Source organism: Ambystoma mexicanum, chromosome 9 (genome assembly GCF_040938575.1).
Source record: "Ambystoma mexicanum isolate Mex_15411 chromosome 9, UKY_AmexF1_1, whole genome shotgun sequence".
NCBI lineage: Eukaryota > Metazoa > Chordata > Amphibia > Caudata > Ambystomatidae > Ambystoma > Ambystoma mexicanum.
In genome coordinates this window covers 434,036,977-434,052,021 of record NC_090931.1, presented here as the reverse complement: position 1 = coordinate 434,052,021, position 15,045 = coordinate 434,036,977, and the positions used below count along the sequence as shown (strand labels likewise).

At 51.2% G+C, this 15,045-nt stretch overlaps 1 protein-coding gene across 15 annotated transcripts in view; it reads right to left on the bottom strand.

The window, feature by feature from the left end:
* AP2B1 (adaptor related protein complex 2 subunit beta 1) overlaps window positions 1-15,045 on the bottom strand; it is a 1,113,451-nt gene that overhangs the window by 379,651 nt on the left and 718,755 nt on the right. For 11 of the 15 annotated variants that reach the window (XM_069614900.1, XM_069614904.1, XM_069614908.1 and 8 more), the window contains one exon: window positions 9,323-9,343. The exons of the other annotated variants lie outside the window; for them this stretch is intronic. In XM_069614900.1, coding sequence (XP_069471001.1) covers window positions 9,323-9,343 — 21 coding nt within the window. The remainder of the gene's footprint in view (window positions 1-9,322; window positions 9,344-15,045) is intronic. 15 annotated transcript variants of the gene reach the window in all.

The following is a 15,045-nucleotide window of genomic DNA, read 5'->3' as shown; positions in this document are numbered from 1 at the left end:
AAAATAAGGGGAATACCATCCCTTGTTCCTCTCCGCTACAGGCACCAGTTCTATGGCGCCTTTCTCCAGCAGGGCTTGAATTTCCTGCGCAAGGACCGGATCCGGACTCTTCAAAGAGAGGTTCCCTGGTGGATTGTCGTGAGGCCTCTGCCGAATGGGAAGACAGTAGCCGTGGGTTATGATCTCCCGAACCCACACATCTGAAGTAATGGCATGCCACTCTACAAGATGCTGCGCCGGCCTTCCCCCAACCGGCGAACCATGGGAAATGGCCTCATGACTGAGCTGAAGCGGCTGCGGCATTGCCTGAGGGCAAAGAGGCAATTGCCTGAGCGGCCTTGGCACCACGGGTACCCTGTCGTCCACCTCTGGTACCCCTGCGTTGGCCTCTTTGACTGCTAGCTCCTCTCGCTTTACTGAAGGACGAGTAATAGCGAAAGGAACCACCCCTCCATTCCGGTCCCCTAGGACGAAAAGGCGGAGGTTGGCGAACTGCAGCGCCCAACGATTTCGCTGCAGCTTTGGAGGTCTGCAACCTCTCAAGGCTCTCGTCAGCCTTGCTGCCAAAAAGGTGTTCACCGTCAAAGGGCATGTTGAGGAGCCGGGACTGCACATCAGGAGCAAACCCCGACTTCCGCAACCACGCAAACCTGCGTATCGGGGTGCTCGCCACCATGGACCTGCTGATGCATTCAGCCATGTCCAAACCCGACTGAACAGACTCACACATGGCATCCTTACCATCCTGGACCATAGCAAGGAAACCATCCTGTTCGTCCCCTTCGGGAATATGTTCAGCCGCTAATGCCACACAGTTCCAGAGTGTGTGTGAAACGAGACAAGGCACATATGGAGTTGGCCGCCTGAAGCGCCATACCACCCGAAGAAAACACTTTCTTCGCCCAGCCATCAAAACGTTTGTCGTCCCTATCAGGAGAGATGGTAGGGTACGACGCCTGCTTTGCCGGGGCCGTGGCCGCCTGCACCACCAAACTCTCCGGAGTGGGGTGCCTGGTCAAGTAGCAGGGGTCGCTACTGGCTGGACGGTATTTTCGCGACAAGGACCTGCCCACCGCCGGGAGGCTCTCCGGAGCAGTCCAAGCCACTGCCACCCTTCTCTGTAGAGCCATATGAAACGGCAGTACCGGGTCAGTTGGGGGACCAACATCAAGGATGTCCGTGAGATCATCCTGCACAAACTCCCCTGGGGAGCAGACCATCCCAAGTACTCGGAGACCCTAGCCATAAGGCGCCGGTATGAGTAATCGGCATGAGAGCCAGGCTCAGGCCTACAAAACTCCACCTCCGGAGAGGTGTCCAGTCCGCTGGCATCATGCAGTGACTGCCTCAAATCATCAAATTGGCTATGGCCCGAGACCATCTCATCAGGAACCTGACTAGGAACCAGGCCATCAGAATCCTCATCCACCTCCGAAATATATTCCAGGTGGTGAAAAGAAGGCACCCGAGAGTGCTTGCTCTTAACCAGAGCCTTTCTAGGGGGTTCCCCCGTGCCATGGGGTACCTCCAGCACCCCGGCCTCGAAAGGCGTCGAGGGCGTTGAGTGAATCGGTGCCGGCGTCGAGAGAACAGGCATCAATGCTGAGAGGATTGGCGTCGAGTAAATCGACGTCAGATGCAGCGCCGCCAGCATCGACGGTGTCGACACAGTCCTCGAAGCCAGAGCTCCGAGAGTGTCCTTCGACGACCCGAGCATCGACGGCTTCGACGACTTCCTCGGAGCCGGAGCCTGTCGATGCCCTCAACGCCTCAGGCGTCGATGTCTACCTCGAAGACATCACAGGTGCACACGGTCTCCAACACGTCGAGGACCGGGACCTGGAACGGGTACGTCGAGAACGAGTCCCCTTGTCCGAACAGGACCTCTCCCGTGACTCGTGCCGACCACTCTTGCGAGCGGTGTCTCTCGACCTCTCACGGCCTACCCCACTCGGGGACGCAGACTGCTTAGTACCCTGCGACTCGAGAATTGCCAGCATTTTCTTCCCGAAGGAAGCCCATTCCTCCGGCGTCGCACGGCTGGTGGGGTAAGCGACGTGCCGGGCAGAGTCCTCAGAAGAGGACCTGGAAGACGACTGCTGTCGGCGCTTCCGAGAATGCCTCGAAGAGGCCGAGGAGTGGCGAGACCGACTCCTAGGAGGAGACCCACAAGACTTCCGACGACGACGCAGAGAGTCACTTCTCGAATCATCCGTCGAAAGCCCCGCAGACTTCGACTTCCGGGTCTTGGACACCCGACCTACTGACAACTTCTTCTTACGTTCTCGTAAGGCTTTGGGCGTGAGCGACTGGCAGTCGATAGTCATCCGTGTCGTGGGCCTCCCCGAGGCACCAGAGGCAGGCGTTGTGCGCAGCACTGCTTGGCCAACCCTGGACTCCTCCCTGGAGTCCCGATCGACGCAGTAGAATCTTGTGAAGGTGTGCATCGACCTCCACGTCGCAGCCCTGCAGATGTCCAGCAGGGGCACACCAGACAGGAACGCCGTGGTAGCAGCGATCGCTCTGGTCGAATGGGCTCTCGGACGGCCGGGCAGCTGTCGGTTTGCCAACCGGTGACAGTGTATGATGCAGCCGGAGAGCCATCTGGAAATGGAAGTCTTCGAGAGAGCCTTGCCTTGATTCACAGTCCCAAAGTTCACAAACAGCTGTGACGTCTTCCGAAAACTCTTCGTGCGGTCCACGTAGAACTTCAGCGCTCTAGCTACATCCAGCGAGTGCAAAGTCCTCTCGGCCGGCGACGAAGGCAACGGGAAGAAACCTGGCAACACCAAGGGCTCGTTGAGGTGGAAGTCCGACGGCACCTTGGGCATAAAGGATGGGTGTGTCCTCAGCACCACCCTCGGGTCATGAAAAGTCAAGTATGGAGGCGTGCAAGATAGGGCCTGGATCTCTCCCACTCGTCGTGCGGAGGTGATGGCCACGAGGAAAGCTGTCTTCCATGACAGGAACTTCAAAGGTGCCGAATGCATAGGCTCGAATGGGGCCCCCATGAGCTTGGTCAGCACCACATTAAGCTCCCACGCCGGGGCAGGAGCCTTCCCTGGAGGGAATGATCGGAATAGTCCCTTCATGAATTCTTTCACCAGGCAATGAGACCACAAGGACGCCCGTCCCGTCGTCCTGGTATATCGGGAGTTTGCAGCCAGATGCATTTTGATGGAGGCGTGAGCCAGTCCAGCTTTGGCCAGCGACAGTAGGTACGGCAGTACTTGAGGGGCCGTAATCCGCAGAGGGTTAATCTTCTGTGCACGGCACCAGACAGAGAACCTCTTCCATTTATGTCCGTAGCACTTGAGAGTTGAGGACGCCCTGGCCTTTGCAAGAACCTCTCTGCAGTCGGCCGGGATGTCATAGCTTCCAAACTCTAGTGCTGCAGGAGCCAGGCCTGCAAGTTCAGCGACTCCGGGTTGTGGTGAAGAATGGCGCCTCCTTCTCTGGAGAGAAGGTCTGCGTCCGTCGGCAGCTTGACTGGTGGGGACGTTGACAAGTCCAGAAGGTCCGGGAACCAGATCTGTCTCGGCCACGCCGGTGCGACAAGGATCATCCTGCACCGGGACCACTTGAGCTGGTTGATGAGCCCGAGCAGCAACGGCAGCGGAGGGAACGCATAAAGAAATAGGCCGTCCCAGGGGAACGAGAAAGCATCGCCCATGCTCCTCGGCTGGGGGAAGCTGCTGGCGAACCTCCGGCACTTGGAATTCGTCGCCGTCGCGAAGAGATCGATTTGGGGTTCGCCCCATCATCGGAAGAGTCGATCCACTTGATCCTGGCGTAGTTCCCACTCGTGGCACGAGCGCAGCTCCCTGCTGAGTGCGTCGGCGATCGTGTTTTTTATTCCTGCCAGATGAAGAGGCACCAGAAACATCCCTTGGGCGACAGCCCAATGCCACAGATGTGGGGCTTCCTTGGATAGGGCCGGGGACCTGGTTCCGCCCTGCTTCCGGATGTAGAACATCGTGGTGGTGTCGTCGGTGAAGATCCTCACCACCTTGCCCTTGAGGGACCGAAGAAAAGACCTGAGGGCCCAGAACACCGCGCGAAGCTCCAAGATGTTGATGTGGAGAGACTTCTCCTCCGGGAGCCAAAGGCCTCTCGCGTGAAGATCTCCGGAGTGTGCTCCCCAACCTTCCAGGGAGGCGTCCGTCGTCACCGTCACCTGGTGAGCTGGGGTCTGAAAGTCTGTGCCCGCCGACAGATGGGAGCGGGTACCCCACCACCGGATCGCCTGACGGAACGTCTCGTTGAGGGAGATCCTGTCCTCGAAGCTGCCCGTCGACTGGATCCAGCGGGCATCGAGGAACTCCTGTAAGGGTCTCATCTGAAGCCTGCAAAGGCGCACAAGATAAATGTAGGAGGACATCATCCCGAGGAGGGACTTGATAGATCTTACCCATGCCATGTCTGTGGCCAGCAGACGCTGCACCTTGCCCAGAATGGTCCTGGTCCTGTCCTCAGACGGCGAGGCCAGCCGCGCCACTGTGTCGAGCTTGGCTCCCAGAAACAGGGCGACTTGCGACGGAACCAGGTGGGATTTTGGAAAGTTGATGGAGAATCCCAGGTTCGTGAGCAGCTGGATGGTCTTCGCAGTGTGCTCCACGGCGAGCTCCCTTGTCCTTGCCCGGATGAGCCAGTCGTCCAGGTAGGGGTAGACTTGGATACCCTGTAGGTGCAGCCACGCCGCCACCGGTGCGAGGCACTTGGTGAACACCCTGGGTGCCGACTTCAATCCAAACGGGAGGGCCTTGAACTGGTAGTGCCGCCCTTGGACTATGAACCTGAGGAACTTTCGGTGTCTTTTTAGAATGGGGATGTGGAAGTAGGCATCCTCCAAGTCCAACGACGACAGGAAATCGCCCTCCTCCAGCTGTCCCAGCACATGCTGGAGGGTGACCATACGGAACTTCTGTGCCTTGATGTACTTGTTCAGTCGTCGTAGGTCCAGGATGGGGCGCCATCCTCCTGTCTTCTTTTTTACGAGGAAGTACCTTGAGTAGACTCCGGAGCCCCGAAGCCTCTTTGGGACGAGCTTGATGGCACCCTTCTTGAGCATCGCCCTTACTTCCAACAGTAGTTGAGGGACGTGATTTTCCTTCCTGGCCACGGGTGGAACGCGAGGGCACCACTTCTGAAACTCAAGGGTGTGCCCTTGGGCCAGGGCGTCCAGCACCCAACTGTCGGTGGAGATGGACTCCCACACGCTGACGAATCTCGCCAGCCGGCCTCCCACCGGGGTGCTTCGGCGGGGGCCCGACCCCACGGTCGGTTCAATCTTGTTTGGAGGCCGCCTTGCCGACGACGGGCACCACCTGACTTGCCGCGACCCTTGTAGGCTTCCTGGGACGAAGATCTTGCCGCTTGGCGGTAAGTGGAGGAGCCACTGCCAGATCCCTTGGAGGCACCATGTCTGCCTCCGGAGCTCGGGCAGTCTGTGTCTGTCTTGATGGCCTGAAGGGACTCATCAACCGCCTTCCCAAACAGGTTGTTCCCGTCGAAGGGAATGTCCAAAACCTTGGTTTGTACGCCCTGGCGGAAATCCGTGGCCTTGAGCCATCCTCGTCGTCTCAAGCAAACGCTGTTGCCCAACTGACGGAAACCGGTGTCGGCGATGTCCGTTGCCACCGTGATGGCGTGGTCCGAAGCAATCTCCCCCTCCTGTAGGATTTCAAGGGCCTCAGCTCTTTTGGCGTCCGGAAGGAAGTCTTAACAGAGGAGCAATTTTGAACCACAACTCCCTGTCGTAGTGGACTACGATAGCCAGGGCGTTGGCCGCCTTAATAGTCGTCGCTGCGGATGAGATGATCCGTCGTCCCATTGTGTCCAACTTCCTGCCCTCGCCGTCCGGCGGGGAAGTTGATGTCAAGGCCGATGCCCCCCCAGCTTTCTTCTTTGCCGCCGCCGAGACGACCGAATCTGGGGTAGGTTGTGCCCGAAGGCACAAGGGGGCAGCGTCGGGGACCCGGTACGTCTTTTCGTACCGGTCCCTCTTTGCCGGCGCCATGGCAGGGTTCTTGAGGAGGGCGAGCCCCTCATCCCAGATGTCATCAAGAAGCGGTACGGCGAGGACCGTCTTCCTTTTAGCCTCGCGCCGTTGGTAAAGGAACCCTTCTTTCTTCTTTTCTTCTGGGCAGAGCTGAAAAAGCACGGATGCCCTGGAAATCATGGCATGAAAGGATCCAATCTCGTCGGGCGGGGACGCCCGAGCAGGGGCCGACGGGGGACACGTCCCGTCATCGCCTCCGTCATCTGTACCTGTTGTAGCCGTGTCCGTGCCTGTATCATCCCCGTGGGTAGTAGACCGGGGGTAGTAGACCGGGGGGAAGGCAGAGCAGGCCACAGAGGTGGAAGGGGTGGCGTAGGATGCGTCGTCGTCCTCTTATGCGGCGGACTCTCCGAGGGTCCTGGCTCTGGTTCCCCCGTCGGGTCTGGCTCAGGTACCTCCGTCGGGGGAAGGGGCCGCGGCAACATCCTCAATCGAAGTCTTAGCAGGGTGAATTAAGGCCATCGTCACCTTTTGGACGCCTGGGGCCTTCACCTTGGGGGGGGGAGGGTCCGAGCCTCGCTCCCCCTCTGCCAGAATCTTCGAGATCGACCAGGGCCTCTCCAGAAGCTTCGCCGGGTTCTCGGACTTCCTCTTACCCGAGCCAGAGCGTTGGCTCGTGGTTGATGGCGCCGGGGAGGATGCGCCCTGCCTGGCAGCCAAGGAGCCCGACCGTTCGGCACTCTGGTGCCCGCGGACTCGCGGTGCTTAGCCTTTTCTTGGGCCCCCGTCGCCGGCGCGCCCTCACAGGACTTAGAAGACCGCTCGGACTTTTTTCTTCTTCTCGCCTGACGGGCTCTTCCCTTCCAGCCAGTTGACGAGACGGAGGTGGCGATCCTTCATGGTCCGCTCCGACACGTTCCCACAAAACGCACAGTCCTTCTCCTTGTGCGTCTTGTCCTCATGGAGACAGTAGAAGCATAACGAATGCTCGTCCTCCTTGAAAACATTCTGAAGCTGGCATCCAGGGCAGGTCCTGAACAGCTTCCCGGGCGTCGAGCTTCCTTTCTCCTGGGCCATGTCCGGGGTAGGCCTCGGAACTTATCCTCCAAAAGCGTAACTCGACGAAATCTTCACCCTTGAGGGGCGTAGAAAACTCTGAAACGGATCACGTTGATCGGATGTAGAAACGGTGGCGCTTGAGGCTCTATTTAACCGAAAAATGAGAAAAATCTCCTGAAAAAGCGCGAAAACGCAGCAAGATCTCGAGAGCTACAGCACGAGGACGCCCAACACTTGAACGTGCGGTAAAAATCTGAGGATGGCTGCCGGAGGCGGGGCTTAGGGAGAGGGCAGTCATTGGCTGGGGGCAGTATGACCCAAAGACCAGTGATTCGTTACTACTAAGAAAGACAGATCAGAAACGAAACTGATACTGATTTTTATTTCTATACAGAGGATTCCCGGCCTGACGACGGGGAATATTCATGAGCATGTGAATCCATGCCAGACCCCATGCTGGAGAACTGTAGTTTCTTAAAGGGATAGAAAATCATCTAGTGGTCTGCTTTTTAATGCAATAGGGTCCTCTTTAGTCCATGTCCTATTTTCTTTTCCAGTAAACAGAAAAGATCCATCAGGCTGAGATGGTTAAAATGTGTTTTAAATCATTCACTGATTGGTACAGTAAAATCTGCTTTAAATGTTTTGTTGAAACTAGCTGCCAGTTAGACGTTTTTGCCGTGGGTACATTTTTTTACAGAAAGTGGGCTTGTTGGAAAAGTATTTTGATAAAAAAAGGACCCTAAGAACATACTCGTCAGTACTTGCTATGCTTTGGTACTGGATGTAGTGAACATGGTAGCACTTGATGTAAATCTATTTTGCTGTTTTACAGTGGTTACCCAAGAAGAACTACTATTGTAAAATATATTTTATTGCAAGTGAAAATAAATGCATCACAAAACAAGAGAAAAGCCCTCAACGAAAGAGACCCCACCCACAAGTTCATGTAGGTAAATGAAAATGTTTAAATAATTTGGGGACAACTCAGGTAGTTCTCATAATTATGGGTTGGAAGGGGGGGGGGGAAATATTGACAGCACAAGCCCTAGAGGTGGAAATGTCCCTCAAGTATTTAAGTCGAAGATAGCTGCATACGAGAAAAAGAAATGTGTCATATTAAAAATACTTAGGAAGCCTATGGTAACATTGAAAACGAGTAGCACAGTTTAGAACCATGCGTATCCATACAGCTAGTGGCCTCTCCTTCAGTATCAAGGTCCCCACCAGTATTCCAGATGACTGACCAATGCAATGCTTGGCGAGTGCCAATGCCAGTATCATCCACATTCCCAAAGACACTGTTATGCCAAGCAATTTAGTAAAGGACATGGATGTGTCGTCTGCCACCCTGGAGTCTCTCTGGTACAAACCTGTCTCTGGCATAAATAGATGTGATTTCCTGTATGACCCCCAACAGTAGAGTGGGATACATAACCGCTACTAGGTCAAAACGGTGAACTACATATATTAACAGACATGCACACTTCCAAGTGATACCATAGTGTTTAAGTTGCCAACAACAAAAGCCACGTCTCTTTAATCCTTAATCAAGTAGGAATACATTTCAACGGATCCTTGCCATCTCAGCATCTCAAAAAAGATATACATTTCATCCTTCCAAGTGATTTTTAAATCATCAGGTCATAATAATCCATCTTTTTCTCCTTGTGCAGCAAATAACTTCAAAAGAATGCTTAATCGCCTTCTCGTCTTTGTCACAAGTGCAAAGTCTGGGAAGAGGAGGCTGTATTTTTGTTGATATCCCCATTACTCCTTTGCAGTCGGCACTTTAAAAATCCTATGTATTCTGGGCACCTGATGCCTTATACAGAGGTCATCCTCCGCTTCCAGATCAAGCATTGGATTGAAGATATGTTTAATGAGCTACGGAAGTGATTCCCAGATCCGTACGACGGATTTTGTCACTAATGACATTATGATTTTTGTTTTGCTCGTCCCTTTACTTTATTCTCCTCAACGCGGACACTAGGTCTAGAACTTAAGTGACAGTTATACAATACTCATTTATAAACAGTCTGTCTCGTTATCAAAAGGTGTGATTCTGCTATGATATAATATTAATTCTCACCAACAAATGTACTACCCTCTAAATCCCTGAATTTACATTAAGTGAAATTTAAACTGTTGCATGCTATCCATCTGGGCACGCAAACTGTTCGGGTCTAGTGCACCAAAAGATACAACCAGGACATGCAAATGAGCAATGAGGAGGAGTGTTAGTGAGATAATGTGAGTTACCCATTGCGTGTCCTCCCCCATCTGGCGAAAAGCAGCAGAGAAGGAAGAAAACAGAGAGATTAGACTAGCAAAACATAGCTTCGGTCACTGCCTGTAAGATGCTCTAAGCCTTTGTCATGCTAAACAATACTATGCCCATCCCCGCCTGTCTGGCTAGTACATTTCAGACACCAAAAGTCTGATTCACAGAAGCGTTTTATAATGGTGCAAGCCCATCGAAAAACGCTGTGTGAATCAGGCCTTAAGTATTTCATCCAGCCTTATCAAAGCAGTTCTATCCAAGGCCCCCCCCCTCCCACAAATCAGAGCTTGTCCCAAAAACAGCATCACAGATTGTATGTGTGGCCTTTGCTTCAACGAAGCATATATAGGACAATACAGCACACTCAATGGCACATATACAATATGTGCACCACTAAAAAAAACACTCACCTCACATCTGGAGCACGTGTAGCCTTTAAAAAATTAATTGGTTTCACATTTTACCAACATATGCCAGGCAAACCTTCCGGAAAACATTCAAGTAAGTATCTTCTAATGTTACTTAAAAAGTTACACCATGACTTTACCCAATACATGTTATTGCATTTTGGTGCTACTGCTAACCCTGCATCGTACCACCTTAAAGCGCAATGTTAGTCTAGGCTCTGCATGCCTTCCAGTGCACTTTTATTATCGCCAGGAGATTGAGTTCTATGCCTACGTCAAATGGCCAGGAGGAGGGAGTTCACAATAAGCTCAGACAAATGGCTTTGCTGTCAAAAATAAGAAACCAAGCACCAGCTCTGTTCAGAGAAGCGTCTTAATGGGGCGTCAGAAGCCAGATGTAATGGATACAAAGACCTTGGAGCAGGGACAGTCAACCCCCTCCCCCCCCCCCCCCCCCCAAGATGTTTTGGCCAACCGATCCCATGGTTTCTCACCCTGGACTATATTGGCTGAGACTGAAGGCAGTAGTGGTTCATAACATCGGGAGGGTCACAGGTTGGCTCCCACACTGCATTGCAGTACGCCCACTTAAGGTGGAATTAATGAGACAGCCGTTGTGGAGGTGCATCACCTACCCACTATGAACTGAGAAGGGAATCACCTGGATGACGGTGGCTGCCAGATGGCAAATACGCTACAGACTACATTCAATGCCTAGAGGTGAAAAGTCCTAAACCAACACGAAAGCACCTAGACGTAGCTGGGAATGACCAAAGTGGAACGAAAAAAGGCAGTTGAAAGTTAAAGAAGGCTGCAGAGAATGTGTTGGAGTGAAGTAATGTGCGGTTAAAAGCTCAAACTGATGCAAAGTCAGAACCAAGAAAAGGATCTGGGCACTGCTCCACTAACCTGCCCTGTCCTGTCCTTGAGTCTATATAAAATGTATAAATTACTATTCCAAGAAGTAATGGGACACAACAAAGTGCAAAATGCATATGAAAATACAAAATATTTACAATTGAAAACAAAAATAAACAGGACACAAGTAAATAATTCTGAAACTAAGAACGAGGAAACCTTAACTAAGTAAGACAGACCGTAACAGTTTATAGACAAGCATTGGCAATGCCACCAGTTTGGTCTTTTGTATAGGCAAGGGAAAGGCACTTGCCAAGCACAGTCGTAGTGGTATTAACTGGGGAAAAATGGTGCGAGTACCTGGGCATCTAATAGCAGTGCCTGGCAAATGCCTAATATTTATGCACAAGGCAAAACGGTTGGCTTTTCCAATGCTCGTTTATAAAATGACTTCCGCGAAGGACAGGCATAGTGCTAATAAAGCACTTGTTCGAACATTTTTATTTCACCAGTACTGCGTTTACAAATCCAGTTCAGCCATTAACTCTCAGAAGACTGCTTAAAAAAAATACTAGCAGGCACTTCGAGTTTACAGGCACGTTATAAATGACCTATCATATCAAATTAAAAAGTTTGATGCTAAGGCACGATTAAAGAGAGTTAAAAAAGTTACCATGATGTAGTTTGGGCAGTGACGGCAGAAACTGGGTGGGAATGGCCATAGGGATTAGTGTGGGAATGGCCAAAGGGATTAGTATGGCCATGGGAAGTCAACGGGTGGGTAAATGACTAAACACCTAAAGAGCTGTGTGTCCTCCCCATATGCCATTCCTCCATATCTGTACTCTAGTGCAATAGTTACGGCTGATCTGTCTCCCAGCTCCACCTAATAGCCCAAACTAAAAATGTTTGATTACGTGCAATATAATCTCCACCGATCAAGAACTACACAGCTTTACAGAAGATAAGAGAATTCCCAATTAGAATATTCAAACTTAAGCAAGGGATATCAGGCCTCTGCAAGTCTCAAGCATCGTGGCTTGCAAAATGTACCCGCATGTGCCCAGTTATGGGCCCTTATTTAACAAAAGGCAGTTAAAAATCATGACTTTAAAAAAGGGAAGGCAATGTAAAAAAAAAAAAAAGTAAAGCTTGTGAGACGGTCCAATGACTTGCAATCCACCACCGGCATTGAAAACTGTTTTTAGAGGAAATATTATTCTCACTATTTGCAGTCTAGTTATAATCACGGGCTAGGCACAATGGACCAAAAATCAGCATGGGAAGCACATGGTTTTATTTGTTGTAAAATGTAAAATAGCCAATTGTTAAGGGAAAGACTCCAAGATCGGCTTAGCAGAAATTCAAAACATGGCACAATAAACTTGAGTTGGGGTGGGAAAGGGGCCTGGGGGCACTGCTGCAAGGGACTCATCCGTGCTGAGGTTGGGAATACGCCCCCCCTTCCACCGCTGGCCAGTGGGTGGAGGAGGCAGCATCACCTTCCGACACCACCTACCGAATAGTATTGACTGGTGTCCCCAAAGAGGAGCCCTTCCCACTCTCGCACCAAAACCTACCTCCACCACTCACTCACTTCCAGCAAGCATAAGGGATCGCTCTGCTCCCCAATATGCAAGGAAAACATACATCCCTCCTGTCCATCAGATAAGCCACCCATGCAGTTACTGCCAGACTGGCCCTGTAACGGCCTTGGGATCGAACAGGGCCCTGCGCACATCCTTGTTAAGGCGACCAGTGATTCAGTATCGATAGTCCTTAGTTTAGAATCCTGCGTACAGATTGAGCAGGAAGGGGATGACGGAATTGGGCCGAATGCCAAATTGTACTGACGGCATGTTCCCAGACTTCGCGTTGCAGAATCAAAGCACGTTGTGGAAACGGCGGCAGGAAAATTGTGGGCTGTCATTTGCTGACGAGCAAGAGCGGCACTTATCTAAACTCAATAACACAGGGCAGCCCGGGGACGGCATAACTGTCACTATGCAGAGCGAGATGCTGCTGACAGCGAAGGGAAGAGGACGCTTCTTGAGGCTGTGTGTAACTCAGAGGCGAGAGGGAGTGGCGATCAAATGTAGGCTAGCTCTGGCATCATCAAATGCTGCAGGTATCCAAGGTAGACAGTCTCTGGGGATCCAAAGGGAGCTTGTGGACAGCTTGCAATTTCACCAAAGGCAGGCTGTTTCCATCTTCGGGGGACAAAGACAAACATTTCCCACAAGCAACAAACGAAATCTAAGACCCGATACATTGGTGGGCACAAACAGTCTCATTCACCAAACAGGGACTGCACCGCCCCCACCCACATCCACTCTCAAAGAGTGCCACGAGGCAACACTCACTCAACAAACACGGACTATGAGCTAGGACCGTGCGAGAGGCGGGATTTGTTTTAACCAAATACAGACAGCCAGAAAGATGGTGCATGCCACGAAATTGGGGGTGGGTGATCAATGAGTTACACAGACATAAGAAATATTTCAAAAGAGTTTATTTCGGTTTAACAAAAGAAGAGGTTATACATAGTCATTAAATAGGACGTCTTCTTGTTGGACGAACAAACAAGCAAAACATGTTTGAAAGGCTTCTCCTGTGGTTTAAACAACTTAAGGTTCGAGATCTTTCCTACTTAGCCTCTGTGGTATCACTCTTCTCCACCTCCTCTTGATGTTCTTTCCCTACTCATACTTGCTCCCAGGCAGTTTCTTATGCTACGCTCCAACTCTCTCCCCTTCGATTTCCCCCAGTCGCATCATGTGACTGTGCTGTCCACGACAGGCTCAGAGGAGGGGTTGCCTAGCAGCTGCTACCCCAGCCCATCTCACTAACTCCCGTGCCATGCAGCACATAGAAGCACCCGGTTCACAGGACGATCACCTCCCCAACCCCTAGAGCAATGCGGGGATTTTCTACATTGTCTACACATGCATAATCAACCTTTCAGAGAGAAGGGCACAAGGAAATATCCAGGCCCCAATTCAAGCTATGTAAGGTTGCATCAATAATGTACAAACGTCTTGCAAATGTGCTATTAGGCAATGGATGCCTTTATCCTTGCAGGGATGGAGGGGGCATGCATACTCCCTTACCTTATATTTACCAATAATACAATGTCTCTAGCCTCACATAGTAGCCGCATACATCACATTCAAACACTAGCTTTCTACATCCTTGCAGAGATTGGAGGTTGGGAGAGGGTGCCGCTGCACTGTCAATGGCTAGGCACTGGCTGTCTACACCCTCACACCATAGCCTCATTTGTTCGAATCACTCAATAATGGGCTGCACCTTCACGGAGTGCAAGCAAAGCCTTCTCTGTGAACATACACGTGTCACTAGCAACTGACAGGCACAAAGGGATTATTTACCGAACATAGACTGTCTCTATACTTTGGGAATGCACCCATTCTCCTTTACCTTATTAACTGCCTTAACCCTCGTAGAAGCCCTGCAAGAATTGTCTATGAAACCCAAATGGAACTGTTTGATGGCCTGTTCCAAGCATTAACCGGCAGATGGAAAATGTCATGGAGAAAGATTGGGGTGGTTAAACGTCCGTGAATATGGTTTGTCTGGAGACTTGAGTACCCAACAAAGAACCTACATACATGCAAACAGTGCCTCCCATATTGCATACATACACCAACCACAGGTCTGCATGCCCCATGGCAACCTGCACAACATCTGCCACAAATGATCACTATGTATATATATATATATATGTATATATATATATATATGATACATTACTCACCGTAATCGTATTTCTGATGCTTGTATCTGCTTAGATTCACATGCTGTGCATAGGCCGACATCTAGTGGAAGCTGCAGAGTATTACAGTTTGTTTTTCGAAAATCGAAAATGGGCGTCGACACAGGGCGTGCCAGTAATACTATCCCTAGTGTGACGTCCACTGTACCCATGATCCCTCACGCGTCTAGGATCCCCAGATTGTGTTTTTCCTGACATGAGGTAGCATGAGGAGTAGCGCGAGTACAGATAATCCAAGCAGATAGGTAGAAAGGTAGGACTACAAGCAACCATGCGCCTTCTCTCAGAGGGGAGGAAGGGTGGGTCGCATGTGAATCTAAGCAGATACCAGCATCAGAAATACGATTACGGTGAGTAATGTATCCCTTCTGAGGCTTGTGGAATCTGCTTAGATCACATGCTGTGCATAGATTAGCGAGCAGTACCTGAAGAAGGAGGTGGGGTGTGAGAAGGGTCATGAGCAAATAAATGTCTTAGAACCGCTTGTCCCACTTGTGTATCTGTCTTGGAATGAGTGTCAATGCAGTAGTGCTGAGTAAAAGTGTGAATAGAGCTCCAAGTAGCTGCTTTGCAAATGGTGTCAAGGGGTACATTTGCAATGAAAGCCAGAGTGGCCCCAATATCTCTTGTAGAGTGGGCCCTA